Genomic DNA, 14,959 nt, shown 5'->3' on the forward strand with positions numbered 1-14,959 from the left:
GTCTCCACCAGCAAAAGTACGGCCTTTGAGATCTGTATTCACTATCTAACGATGGTGTCTATGATGCGTTGGGGCCCTAAAATTAGTTTTGGCACATAGATGTTCCATGTTAAGTTCAAGGGTGTTAACGCCATCGCCGCGCGCTGTATGCTGTATGCGCGAGTGAAAGCGTGCGAGGGGAGCCGATGACCACGCCTAAATCTCACGCACGCAAGAAAGAAAAGCTGGGAGGGAGCGTGCCGTCTTCCGTTGAGCTCGAGGCACCGGCGACGGAGCGAGGGAGGGATAGCTGGCGGTGTTGTACTCTGGCATCAACTGTGCGGCGGTGCGCGGGCCATATGTTGAAAGCGATCTGTGTTGGGGGCAGAGTCTAGGCAGTGTAGGTGCGTAGGCGGCTCGTAGCTTTGTGCGTGCTGTGTTTTCTCGGCGCTCAGTTTGTGTTGAAGCGATAGACAACAGCACGAAGGTTACTTCGCTTGCTGCTGCAGCGACGCTTCCTCACGCTAGCGTTCGACAGCGTGTGTCCACGCTCATTGAGTGCGATGTGTTCATGTTTGCCTGTGGGCATTGTTAATATAGTTAATAAGCGAATGTTTACAAGTTTATACGGATGATAAAACTATTATCCTTACATTGTATAGCTGTTTCCTAATTTACTATCGCAATCGATGCTTCGGCTTTCAGGCGAAACTACTTTTTTTTCACACGTAAGAATTAACATACTGCGCGCAGTTCAACACTACTCTTATTTCTAAATTTTTCCTATTTCTCGGCTCTTGCGTTTCCCGGCTCTTAGGTTTTTTTTTTAACGGTCCCGTGAAAAACGTATCAGTGCTGTTATACTGTACATGCTCAAGGGGACTACTTTGTATGAGACAGTGCTGATTAGGCGTTATGAACACATTTTTTTACAACTGAATTCCCTGAACTTTTGGGTAGCACCTCGTATCTGCTAGTGCACAGTTCATGTTGCCCAACAGAAGTGGTCACGCGTGCTGCGTCATGCCACGTATTGTAAGAACAGCGCCCACGGAGCTAGAGTGCAATTCTAAACCTTTTTATCGCTGTCAATGCTTCGCCTTCAAGCAAAACTGCCGCCTTTTTTGTTTTTACAGCTGTGTATAATCCTTGGTGCTCACAACATAAAGTGCACACAACAGCTTCAAATAAAAATGCCCTCCCAGAAATATTTAATTCAGCCTTTGCTTCTGTCAGCCTTTTCAGGTTACCTCATGCACTCTGTAGGGAAGTTTTCTCGCACTGTTTCATTGCCCCTGCTGTTTTATTGTAATGTGTTTGGACAGACTACCTAACCTTGGGCATTTTTAACCCTCTTACTGCCAAGTTTCTTTTTTCCAACTGCTACACAACCCATGCGGGTTTCTTGTTCGCGTGTTGATTTAGTGGACGTTTCATGCTACATAAAAACTGGTTCTTCGTCGTCACTTTCTTTTCGTTCATAATTCATCAGGTATTCAGAAATTTTTTTCGGTGGTCAAAGTGCAAGTGGACCTGCCATACTGGTTTTGCCATGGCTGCCCCGCCATCACTGAGACACTTGCTCCACCTGCTGTCAGAAATTTAACACGCACAACAGGTAAGCAATGTTATTTTTTGCATAAGTTGCTATTTGAGAGGTGCTGAAAACATCAAAGTATATAATGGGAATTGGCAGGGGATGCACAAGGGAGGGTAGCCCCAGTTATTTCGGGAGTGGCAGTCAAAGAGATAAGGCATGCACGAGTTTCTCCGGTGCACCCGGGCCCGTCCATTCAGTTGCAGGACCTAAGCTGGGCTTGGTCATGCTGGCACGGGCCCAGGACGGGAGACATAGGCACGGTCCGAGCCAAAACATTTGGCCCGTACGTTGCTCCAGTAGGGACGTTGCAGTGGAAGGAAGAAAGCCCTTGCTAAAAGAAGGGATGCAAAAACTATAGCCCCAGAATGTGAGCCCCAGGAGGTAGAGTGCATTAGAAACGAAACAAACCTCTAGCAAGCAGACAGTGGATACGCAGAGCAGCTAAGTGCGATGCAAAGGTGAGGCTGGAAGGAAGGAAGCCCATAAGAGAGGGATAGAATGGGATAGGTGCAGCTGAATGCAAAGCATGAGCATGGGAAATAGGGAGAATGCAAGGAAGCCCAAAGAAAAATTGAAGGTATTGCTAGGCTTGAGCAGTTCAATTGGGAACATTGCAAAGGAAGAAAGCTCAAAAGCATAGCAACAGGATGGTATAAAGTATGAAATGGGACAGATAGTGGTACCAGTACCTGAGGGTGGATGTCCGAATGGGTGAATGTCTGAAAACCACCAATCCACAACGCCTCACAAGACTGCTTGTAATCATTCTGGCAATGGTGTGGTACGCCAACTACCACAGCCAGATCGAAGCTTGTACAGTCCAAAGTTGGGATTGTTTTCCCCTGCGTGCTTGCAGACAGGATCTTACCACAGAGAGTGTTTATTGTCCAGCAGGTTTCTTTTGTAGCAGGACATGCTTCGAACGTGAAGGTCAAACAACAACATATATTACGTGTTTAACTACTTGGATACATTCGGACACACCACACGGCAGAGGACAGTGGGGAGAATGGATCACAGCCCCTTAACAACAATGTGTACAGTGAACGGGCAAACATCATTAAGTGAACAGGATGTCCTCATCGTGTGCATCCTCGAGGATGTTCGGTGCGTGTTCAAATGCCTCGGCAAGCAATCCCACTTCGGCATTGTGCTTGGCCAGGTCGGCCTCCTTCTGTGCCTTGATCTTCTTCTTCTTTTCCTGGATTTTCTTCAGCCTGCCGACCCCATCGCAGCGCACCGCAGGAAGCACATAAAACAAAAACGGCAAAGTCAGCTTTCGTCACAGCATGGACACTCGTGCACGTGCTGCGACTCCCGCTGTGACAACTGTCACAGTCTGTCACATCAGAGCCCAACGACAAGAAGCATGAAAAATGAAGCCACCACATTTGCTCCGATGAAGCTGACCAAAGCTGCCAAAACAACTTAAATACTGAAATAAGTATCTAAAGAGGTGCCAAAACCACACTGCCGCCTCAGGCCACTGAACAATCAACCATTTGAGATGAAGTGACCAGTCCTCGAGACCACAAGTAATACTAACGTAAATTCAGAGTTTGGAGTGAATCTACAAGCACTATAGCATGGTCATTCATGTTTTAAGCAACTCCTATCATGATCATGGAAGAAAAAAGACCAAATGCAGTCTCAAGTGTGCCAAGAAGACTTCCACTGTAAACCCCAATTTTGGAAACTCATTTTGAGGTCCTGATATTTATGCTATCCAGTGACTTGCAGCCAAGATATGCCCTCCACAAGGGACCTCAATACCCTCTGGTGTGCTTTCTCGTTTCTGTCATCGTGATTTTATGTGCTGGTTTTACCCCCTTTAACTTGACAGTCACATTACCAATTTTTAAACTTGAAAGTACAGTCGAATCTCGTTATTTCGAACACGCTGTGGTCCCGGGAGTCAAAGTTATGTGTATTTCAATGGGCGAAAACGCTCGGTAATTCGAATGCGAAAGCATTTGCGACGGTTAATTCGAACATACCGCGGACCGACAATGCTCTCAGCAGCGCGCCAAATAATGCGGCAGCGCCTCCGACTGGCATTGCTCCCACACCGCCATAGAGCAAAAGCTTTGGAGAGACCCCTTAAGGCCCTGTTATACTCTGACGTTAACAACGTGCGCGCGTGCCGGCATTCGTTCCGTTGCGTCACGTCGGCGATGCCACGCCAGGCGCAAATCCGCCTGCTAACGCGACGCGGCCCGATGCAGCGGCTGCAGCCAAAGCAGCGCATGCTCAGTAATGAGCAGAGCACCGCGCAGAGAGGACACGGTGCAGTCTGGGTGTCGGCACGCTGCTTTTTTGCGCCGGCTGCCGCCGGTACAGCCACTGTACCGCCTGGGCCGCCCCAACAGACGCTGCTCGCGCCTCGCATCGATAGAGTGCTCACGTTTTGCTAGTGTAGCATCGCTATGCCCAGCGTGTGCGTGCGTCGACGTTACGTCGGAGTATATCGAGCCCATTAATGCAGCGGCGGAGGGCCCAGTCCACCAAACGCTCGCTTCCTGATAAAGGCAGAAAACGAAACTTCAGGGAGCGGGCTATGCTGGCGCCGGGGCAGCGCCGGCACGGCGGCGGACGCGCGCGGAGAAGGTGAGGGAGCTCGAAGGTGAGGGAGCTGCGAGGGAGTTCGGAGAGAGGGCACGGGGAGCCACCGAAGCGGCGGAGTTGCTGAGGCCAAATCCGCTTCCCTGCCGCCCTCTTCCCTCGCATTCCACGGTCTCCGCACGCGCCCACCAGTCGCCCCGTCGCGGCGCCTTCCTGCTCCCTGAAGTTTCATTACCTGCTGTTATCGGGAACCGAGCGTTGGCCGGCGTGGACAGTTGCGCTCTTTATGCGCTTGCGCGCTGCGATATTTCAAGATCCCACCGTTCATGCATCGTGCTATGGTGCTCGAATACTTCAAAAATACGTCCTTCCTTTAATTCGAACTTCTTTTAATTCGACCAAAATTTCGGGCCCCTTGAGTTCGAATTATCGAGATTCGACTGTATTCCAAATGAACTGTGCCAATTAAGCTACAGTGGAACTTGATTAATATTTAGGCGACAGTTTTGCTTTAAAAGTAGTCTTCAAAAGTAAGAGCATCACTAAGCCCAATGCACTGCCAGTAATAACCAAACAAACACGCCTTTTCATAGAAAAATTGGTGCAATGTGAAATTAAGGTAGCGCATTCATTACACGGGTGTAACATTTATAGAGAACATTTTCGTTCTTGGCAGACACTGTGTGTATGACAATTTCTGACTTTGCCGCATGAGATTGCGCAAACGGAAGTGCTCACACTACTGCAACGGATACGTATTTGTTGACTTAACACACGCGACAGTTTCATACATGGTCCATCGAGCCTGGTAATGTTGCCCTTATGCGCCACCAAGTCCTAGTCAGAGATTCTAAGTCCGAGAGAAGCATGAACTTGTGTTCAGGCAGGCCATTGCAAAGAAGTGCAGAGCTCACAACTTACTCCCACGAGCTTGGAGGCCAAAGGAAGAGGCAGTCACCGTTGCTCTGATAACCAAACTTCCCAATTCAGCCACATTTACACATACATTGCTGAGTGCATCTCTTGGTAAATGAAGTGACGCAACCATCACACCCCTCAGTTTATCCAGTATTTGAGAGATGGCCCCTATTGATCTGCGCTATCATCATCATCAGCTGAATTACGCAGACAACAGCTTGCAGTACTCAATCAGGTAATGCGGCTGCTATATGCGAGGGAAAGAATTACAATTTTCACTGATAAGTTCGAGAGCTGCTATTCATCATGCCAGTAAGCATGATCATAGGCGCTAGCGACATATTCGCATGTTCTGTACCTGTAGTACCGCTGCAGGGATATGTTGCCACACAGGGACCCCCTGCATATGCAGACTTCTATCTTTTCCATTTGTCGTACAATCACACCATTTATGCCATAAAACACAGGGACTTATAAGAATTCTGTTGCCAGTGAGTGCTAATATCTACACTGGAAAACAGTACAGTTCATCAATGACATTGTTGTCACTGCATCTCCTGCCAGCCTACCTAATGTATACATGTATGTGAAGCTGTGCGGTATTTGTTAGTTGGTGAAACATTACATTTGGATAAAGGTTTTTACAAAGAACTCTGTTCAATCCTGCAATGTCCCAAACACTGCAGGAACAGCATATCAACACATATCTGCGGATCTGTTGTAACGGGCGTGGACTGTACCTGCTTTCAGTGCCCAGAAATTGGCTAAAACTGAGCGAAAGCACATTTAATGGAGGAGGTTCCTCAATAGGCTTGTCTTCTACTAAAATGACTTCCCTGTTGCATACTTCTCAAGTGCACAGACAGGATGCCAATCGCAATGGTAACGTGCTGTGTCGACATTGTCACACAACACCATATCCCCAAGACAGGTTTACTTAAAAAAAAGGTACCATGAATGAGTTGGTACAGCGGCCCGCTGCGCGCTGAGCTACGTACCTCAGAACTTTAATTAAAGTTTTACATCCATCCATCCATCCATCCATCTATTCACATTGAAATTTCAGGGCAAAAAGTCAAACAATGACAGAAGGAAGACCACACTACACGAGCGTTGACTAACAATTGAATGTTTATTTGGAAGAATGGGTTAAATAAAGTAATTTAAAAAACAAGCACAGGCTGCGCACCAGATTGTGTGCACAAATTTTACAGTGGAAGGGCACAAGTTGACCAGCCATGGCATTAATGCAAAATGAGCAGTTGTCGCAGAAAGTTGCAAAATGAACGTTCAGTTGTTCGTCAGTGCTCATGTCGTGTGGCCTCCTTTTCATCATATACTTTCTGGTGCTTAAATTTTAACAGATTTACTGTCCCCACAAAGCCATGCTCCTTCATCACATACCTTTCACGTGCCTAGACTTACACTTGCTAGACTTACACTTGAACAATTATAATGGTTTTTTTTGCTTGGTTTTCTTTTTTTCAGAACTACCAATGTTTAAATTTACCTCCCATTATATGCGGAACCATGGTCCGATTACAGTGAGAAATTTCTTGCTCCAGTTTTGCAGAAGAGCCAACTCCTTGGTGGCAGAAAGCCCTGGTTTGAACCTTCGAAGCTCAACACGGGAAAATGAGACGAAAAAAGGGCCGATGATGTAAAGCGGAACACCTACAGTAAGAGCACTCATTAAGGATGTTAGGCCCGATGGCCGAATCCAGCAGAACGTAATGTGCCTGGCAATCTGTTGTCACGATCAGTGCCATAGCCCACACATGTGGCTGCCTTATGTATTGGTACTAAACATTATAAATTCATATGTATATAAATACATGCTGTAAAGTCTGCCCATTGTGTTATATTAAATCAAATAATTAGGACTATTTTATGTGCACTGCAGAATTAAAGTTCTCTCAGCGATCTCCAATTACCAGCTGCCTTGCATCAGCCGATTCCATTCTGGCACTATAACATGCAGAAACAACACGCAAATAGGTACACCTAAAAATATTCCCATTTTTCATTCAGTCTGCTCATCTTTCACCAGCTGGTTGCAGATGATGCCCACTTGAAATAAATATTAGAAATAGGTGAGGTAGCTTCTGATGCTGCTTACGACAAAGAAGCGCAACGCACCTAAAGAACTCCTCTCTCTCCCTCTCGTCGAGCTCAGATGTGATGTACTGGAGCGTGCGGTCGATGCGGGGAATGATCACTGCAACAGGAATGAAAGAGAAAATGAAAAGACAAAACCTGCCTTGCTGCGTGACACACCGAATGAAATCAAGCTTCCGCATCATGCACAACACTGAAAACTACCTTACGAAACAAGCGGAGGCACATTCATCAAGTATAGTCATAAACCTTTTCAGGTCATAGTCATTGCCTGGGAATTATCGGCTTAGCTATGAGAAACTACCGCTGAAACTGCGTGCCAACAGCAGCACAACATACAGCCTAGCGGGCAAAGGTAACGGTTCTCAGTAGAACGTGCAGCAATTCTGCATATGCAAATTCGCCACTCATCTTGAAGCACATCTGTCCAGCTTCTGACCTGAGTGGGCATTCCAGTGCTAGCATGCAGGAAGGCACACTCTCCTCAAAACGTGAATGAGCATGTACAGAACTGGGTTGGATGCGCCCGGTGTCAGTAAGCGTTGATAGGTGTGCATCTGTTGTTGCTCAATATGTCATTATTTTCGTGGCCTTCAACCAAACAGCATTGGCATATTTTAGTTTCACACTCAAACTGCTGTGGTGCTTTTTGGCCAGCGCTGGTTCTTCATAGTATTCCGCTGCTAAGGGTGATGCAGCAAATACCATTACTGGCCACAGCAGCTGCATCCCAATGGGGGCTTAATGCATGAACGCAGGTGTATTGTGCTTTGGTCGTATGCTAATGAACCAGAGGTGGTCAAAATTATTTCAGAGTCCTTGACTATGGCGATACTCATGACTTCTCTTGCTTTGGGACCTCAAAACTAAATTAAAGATTCCATGAGTCAAGAAATCAAACTACCACAGCCTGATCCTTTGAGACAATGACCATGCAGGCGAGACTTTAGGAAGCCATTTTCGTGCATCTGCCACAGAGGATCTAAACAACTTACAGCAGTTACCCTGTAGAGCCTGAAATGGCCTGAATGAACCCCACCACTCTCCGCTAAGCTCAGCTGGATGAAATTGTCTGGGTGTAAAATATTAACGAAAAAATAAACATAATGCTTACGTCTTGTTGGTGATATTGTCTTCATGTGTCTGGATGGCGCCTAGTGTGTGCATATTGTGCAAGCTAGCACACCTGCTACTTACATCTGTTTAAGTCACACAGTCGTGGGCCAAGTTTTGGTGGGTTAAGAGCAAGCTTCAGTTCGTGGCCGTGTTGGTAAATGATGAAATATAACGAAAAAAGGTTTAACAGCTATTGTCTTAGAACCTTCATTAACCATCCTCTCCTCCACTAAAAGCAGATCATTAGACAGTTTTAGTTTAGCGTTAGCGTAATAGCGGGGTTACGGGAAATAGCGTTACCGTTCCGCAAATGAACTTTGCAGAAAGAGAGTTTTAGTATAGCGTGATAGCGTAGTTTACGTGCGGGACGCTATTCCATTACGCTTTGAATTTCGCACACACAGAGCACCTAATTCTATGTGTGTGTGCGTCCGGAAAGTGCGATAGGCAGCGCAATGGAAGGCAGGAGCGTGTTGTATTTTTACTTCACATGTCCGTCGATCTGCAACGAAACAGATAAGCAGTACAAGCTGTCTACCATAGCCTCCGAAATCCTCCCATCTCAGAGGCCATATGCCGTCGTCGCGCCTATCTCCCGACTTTAGCGACAGATGGCGCTCGCATCTCAGAAAAAATTTCTCTCGTTAGGCTTAGGCGCGTTCGAAACGAGAAGTGATCTCGAAAATTCCTCAAGATTAGCCATAACACTCTCTCGGCGAAGCGGCATGAGACTAAGCAAAAGTTGTTTACGCAGTCATTTGCTACGAACGAAGTGAATTCTACAAAAACAACGCCAAATTCAGTTCGGAGCGGGCGACCGGGACCGCCGCCATGTTTTACGTACACTACGTACACCACGCTAACACGGTAACGTTAACTCTGAGAAATAGCGTGCGCACGGTAAACGATATGGATCGGTTAGCGTTCTGCGCATGCGCACTTCGATCCCGCTATTCCGTTAAGCCCGCTATTCCGGTAACCAAGCTAAACTAAAACTGTCGATTATACTACACCATGAAAAGCTTAAAACCATTTGCTTGGTGAAGACATGCCCGGTCACCTACCTACTGTTTCTCGGAATGTCTGCCATCATTAAGATCAGTAGCTGTTTTAAAGCGAAGCTTTCTTCGAGTTCTTTGATGACAATAAACTGGTCACCGTGACATCATCATACTACTATGGTCAAGCCATCATTGACATGCTGTGATGTTGCCACTACGGTCGCACATGCTAACATGCGACAGCAATGACAGAATAATGGATGAGTTGTGCCATCTGATAACACCTTTTACAATTATAAACAATGTTACGATGGCCAACTACCAGCAAAATGCTTGGTGTAGTATCGATTCCTGTAATGTGTGATATCAGCGTAACTTTTTCTTCATAAATTCTTTTTCTGATTTAGTTCTTTGAATGGGTAGCTCTTGCAGCAATGGCTGCATGGCAGAATGAATCTTCTGTTGTTGTTTTCCAATCATTTGCAATAGTTCGTTTAGCAGATGGAGAATATCAACAGGGCTTTCACAATCAGTTGTTGCAAGATGTTTGGCTAGTTTCAAATATTTGAAGATACCAAAAGCCCTTTTTCGTAAATTCGTCCACCTTTAAAAAAATTGAAGTACTAAGTTTTCCACTCTGTAACCAAGCAAAAAATAATATCGCAATTGTGTAAACTGCACCTAATTAATACACTTGAAGCGGAAAAAATTGACGTACCATGCACAGCTAGAGTACTAAAACCTTTCTTTTGAGTGACGCGACCACGACTCTTCACCTGCCGCGTTTTGTGTCGCCAGCAGTGGCAGCACTGTAAACGATAAGTACTGAAGGTTCCTGTGGCAAAGCGTGCCGCGTGCACGACTGGTTGGGGATGAGCATGTGGCATCAGACCAGACTCCAGACCAGCCGAGGATAGAGCTACAGTTTACTACATGCATTCAATAGTTGGTGAGAACAATCGTGCCGCTATGAGCATCACTTTGAGCAACACCTGCGATAAGGCGTGGCACTCGTCGGTAGGAACACTGCCCATATATTCTACTTCATTGTAACACAGCTGTGAAGTACACCCCTAATTTGGGAGTAGGACGTTTGCAATACCCATCGTAAACAATGCAACGATTTCACGCAAGCTGTCCATTCAATATCAAAATTGGCGGCTTTAGATGCCAGAACAGAGGCAGTTTACAGAAATACGATATACAGTATAGACCACTTATAACGTAACCGCTTATAGTGCAGGACCGGATATAGTACGGTCTTTTCAGACTGCGGTTAATTTTCCCATAGCACTCCATGTATACGCATACCGCTTACAGTGCAGCCGCGTGAGACGAAATACCAGTTATAATGCGGCTTCCGCGGGAAAATCTCGCCGACAATGGCGGCGGCCAGCACGCTTCTCAACAAGGTGCGTGCTGCCGGCCGGCATATGCATGATTCAATGCAATCGAACTCTCGTTAATTCGGACTTATTTGGCCGCACATCGGTTAATTCGGACTACTTTCGGAGCTCTGTGAGAGAGGAGCGCCACAAATGTGCGACACAAAAGAGCAAGAACGGCGCTAGCGTCCAACTGAAACGAAGCGGCGGAGTCCGCATCGCCACAGCCATCAGTTGAAATCATACGTGGATGACAGCAACGCCGGAATGCTTCGAGCCTATTTGTGTCTTTAAAGTCTGTATTCTTGCGTTTGCCGCCGCGCATAACACCGGGTTGGCCGCGGGCTTTCGTACCTACGTAGTCGTCATCCACGATCGCGTCGATAGCGGCCGCAGTTTCCTCCGCAGCGGTTGCGGCGAACAGTAGTTTCGTTTACTGGGTACGCGCCTCGGCCGCGTGCCTAAAAACTGCATAGTCGCCATCGATGATCGCATAGATAGCGAGCGCGGTTTCGACGGCCAGTTGTTGCAGCAACTGGACGACTCGGTGCGTGCGTTGGGCGCGTGCCTTCAGCCCCGCAAAGTCGTCGTTCATAATTGCGTCGATAGCGGTCACGGTTTTTTCCGCAGCGGTTGCAGCAAACAGTTGTTTCGTTTTGACTCGGTGCAAAGCTGTCGAGCTTGAAGAGCACCAGCTACATCGCGATAGTACAAAGCGTGTCTACATGCTTGGTCTAGATGTTTTGCATATGTGCAGGGCTTGAAAATCGTTGTTTTGGTTATAGTGCGGTACCACTTATGGTGCAGATATTCGCGACTCCGGTGACTTACGTTATAAGCGGTCTACACTGTATATACTTGCTGCTGAGTTAGAATTGTAAACTTTGTGCTTCCATTTTCGTTTAAATGCACTAATTTCTGACAATTCTCGTAAAAAGATTTCAGGCCCTAAATCAAAATCCTGCTTCTTAGAGTCATAGAATTTAAATTTGTCTCTCGAGTGCAGCAGATTTCATTCAGATCAGTTCAGTGGCCATCACATAAAAGCATTTCTGCGTTTTACACATATTACACGGCCACGAGCTGAAGCTTGCTCTTAACCCACTAAAACTTGGCCCACGACTGTGTGACTCAAACAGATGTAAGTAGCAGGTGTGCTAGCTTGCACAATATGCACACACTAGGCGCCATCCAGACACGCGAAGACAATATCACCAACAAGACATAAGCAAAAATTGAATGCGAGTTCATTGGCTGGGCAAGCCTCTTGGCTGCTTCGCCTTGTATAGGTACAGTTGCCATTGTTACGAGCCTGTGATGCAAGCAGGGCGCACATATGGTATGTGGGAATGGCCGGTGGCTATAGACAAGTGGTGGGCATTGTTGCAAGCTGTTGTTGCACGACAATAGTAAAAGCGGCACTACGGGTCCCCGTGGAGAAGAAAGATAAAGGAACTAGGAACAGTTTAGAAGGGTCAGTGCTCGAAGATGCCAAGGCGGCTGGGATGCAAAGACTAAAGCCCGCATCCCGAGCTCGCAGGTCCTCCACGTAGTGTCCGGAGCTTTTCCCAACAGATGGCTTTTCTCCTGAAGCTGCTGTCTACATTATGAAGTGCCATCTGGAGCCAAATTCTGAGATCAGTATTGTCCAGGGTCGTGTCACGCCTGCTCCAACATACTGCTAAGGTAGTCCAACAACCCGTATGCCTACATGGCTTTGCTGGTGTGGGCGTGTTGGAAGGAATTAAATCAAATGTCAACAAATGAGGGGACTTCAAAGCAACACATCTTCCGCCCCCCTCACTCAGCGGACACCAGAGCTTGCAAGATGTTCCTGTCCATCGCCAAAGAGTGCCTCATGTGACGCAGCCACGTCAGCTCCGTGGGACACCACCTCTGAGACGTAAGTGCATTGTGCTTTGGTAATGAATGCTTAATGATTTGTAGAGACGCATTGCCCTAATCCTCGTATGCCCCAGGGCCCTGTACAACGTTACCTTGGATCCTCTGTATTTGAATACTACAGTCAAATGCCCCTACAACGAAATTTCTGCCACAACGAAGATTTTCCGATTCCCCGTCAACTGCCCATAGAAAGTAATACAAAAAAAAGTATCTTCATAACGAAGGCGTTTTATTTGGTATTTCCGCTTCAATGAACATTTCGAGAACGAAACTGAGAATGAATTGAAATTGGAACTGCTGTGTAGTCAAATTAGAAGGCCCTTCCAAAGCTGTGACGATCGTATGTCCGCTTGAACGAGGTTTTCGCGAAAGAAATCAAATTCAAAGTACCTATTTACGCCACTGCAATCCATAGCCACGCTTGGTTATCATGCGCCTATGTGAGACTACACGGGATCACCACAATCGCTGCCGTTTACTGTGGTGTGTGTCCAGTCGAAATGGCTATGCCAACGAAGAAGCGTCAATTTCTCTCTCTAGAGAAGAAGGCACATATGATCGCCGAGGCCAAAAGCGGAAGGAAAAAATTTCGCAGTTTCGCCCGAAAGGCTAAGCATCGATTGTGACAGCATGATTAGTAGACAGCTATATGAACTAAGGATAGTAGTTGTCAGTCGTATAACCTTGTAAGCATTTGCTTACTAACTAAATTACCAAGCACGGTGTCACGTGCGCACAGGTGAACATGAACACATCTCGCTCGATGACATGCGGAAACTTGGTGTCAACATGCTGGAATGAGAAGGCGCGGCAATAGCAGCGAGCGAAGTGACCTCCATGCCATATCTCGCTGCGACAAGAAACTAAACGTCGAAAGCACAGTGCACACGACTCTACCAGCACTAGTTGCACTTTGCCCACATCGCAGATTGCTTTCACGATACGACGGCCGCGCCACAGCCGCTGTCGTCAACATGATGCCAACGTCTCGTCGTCTGGGAAAAATGACAACCCACTAGACACACCGACTTCGGCGACTGCTTTCAAAGTAATGGATCCCTTTGACCTCATCTTAAAAGTTATCAGAGCCCGCGGCAATAAAATTGCGATGACTCTTTAAACAGACTGCGAGACTCATGTAACGTCTTTGCTTGCCATGAAGAGTAAGAAATCCAGGCGGTCACCGACTGCTGGAAATAAAACTTCTGGTAAGCGCAAGCTTGCCAAGCTTGCCGACTTCAGTATAAATATGCAATGAAATTGTGATAATTCAAACTGTTTCGTTGCGACAGTGCATGTGCAACAAAATGAGTGTTTCGTAGGGATGGGCAAATATTCGGTATTGTCGAATATTCGATCGAATAATGCTATATTCGTTATTCGCTTCGATTCGAATTCAGGTATTCGATATTTTCGAATTATTCGGCGCTCCCAAATAGGCAGCCAAAAGCCACGGACGGTCGGTACACATCTCGGAGGCCATGCTTCACGTCATGGCTGCCATACATCAACCATAAATCTCAAAGGCTATACGTTTTTGCATTTAAGAGCCGGAAATGTGCGACGTAAAAGAGCAGAAACGGTTTTTTCAGCGTACAACCAAAACGAAGCGGCGGAGTCCGCACCGCCATAGTCATCAGCGGAAATGACAGCTATAGTGTACTAGAATAATGACATTATTCTAGTACACTATAATGACAGCAACGACGGAACGCTTCGTGCCTATTTGTGCTTTTATTGCGTTTACCGCCGCGCATAACAATGCGTTGGCCGAGGGATTTCATAGTCGCCATCAAAGATCGCGTCGACAGCTGCCGCAGATTCTTCCGAGAGGTTGCGGCAAAAGTAGTTTCGTTTTGACTCAATACGCACATCGGCCGCATGCCTACAAAGCTGCGTAGTGGCCATCAAGGATCGCATATATAGCGACCGTGATTTTGTCTGCAGTTGTTGCAGTGAAGGGTAGTTTCGTTCCGACTCGGTGCGTGCGTCGGCCGCGTACCGCGCTGCCGCGAGATCTTATCGCGCTGCCGCGCGGTGAGATTTGCTGCGAGGCCACCGTGGCAAGCGCGTCTCCCTGCGCAGCAGCGCGATAAGATCTCGCGCGCTCTCGGAACGTGCAATCACGGTGAGCGGAAAGGGGCATGATCAGACAGCGTCCACAAATCCGATTCTCCACGAAACCACGAGACGACGATCGTCGATTGAAAAGCCGGCGTGGAGCGGCGGCGGTCTGGTTGCCATGGCTCCGTGACGTCAGCCTCGACGTTCTTGATTGGTCATTCATCTTGCGGCACGCGGCATTTGCCGCAGAAATGAGTCTCGTACCCATTTCGCACGGCACGCCGCAATACCCCCGATACCCCCGCCGCAAT

At 47.2% G+C, this 14,959-nt stretch overlaps 1 protein-coding gene across 3 annotated transcripts in view; it reads right to left on the bottom strand.

Annotated features, from left to right (window-relative positions):
- LOC119458388 (V-type proton ATPase subunit D) overlaps nt 1-14,959 on the bottom strand; it is a 73,840-nt gene that overhangs the window by 26,543 nt on the left and 32,338 nt on the right. For 2 of the 3 annotated variants that reach the window (XM_049671153.1, XM_037720232.2), the window contains exon 6: nt 7,199-7,277. In XM_049671153.1, coding sequence (XP_049527110.1) covers nt 7,199-7,277 — 79 coding nt within the window. Of the gene's footprint in view, nt 1-2,443; nt 2,797-7,198; nt 7,278-14,959 lie in introns of those variants that run through there. The other variant, XM_037720231.2, reaches the window with a different exon arrangement.

This window comes from Dermacentor silvarum, chromosome 7, assembly GCF_013339745.2.
Source record: "Dermacentor silvarum isolate Dsil-2018 chromosome 7, BIME_Dsil_1.4, whole genome shotgun sequence".
Classification (NCBI taxonomy): Eukaryota; Metazoa; Arthropoda; class Arachnida; order Ixodida; family Ixodidae; genus Dermacentor; species Dermacentor silvarum.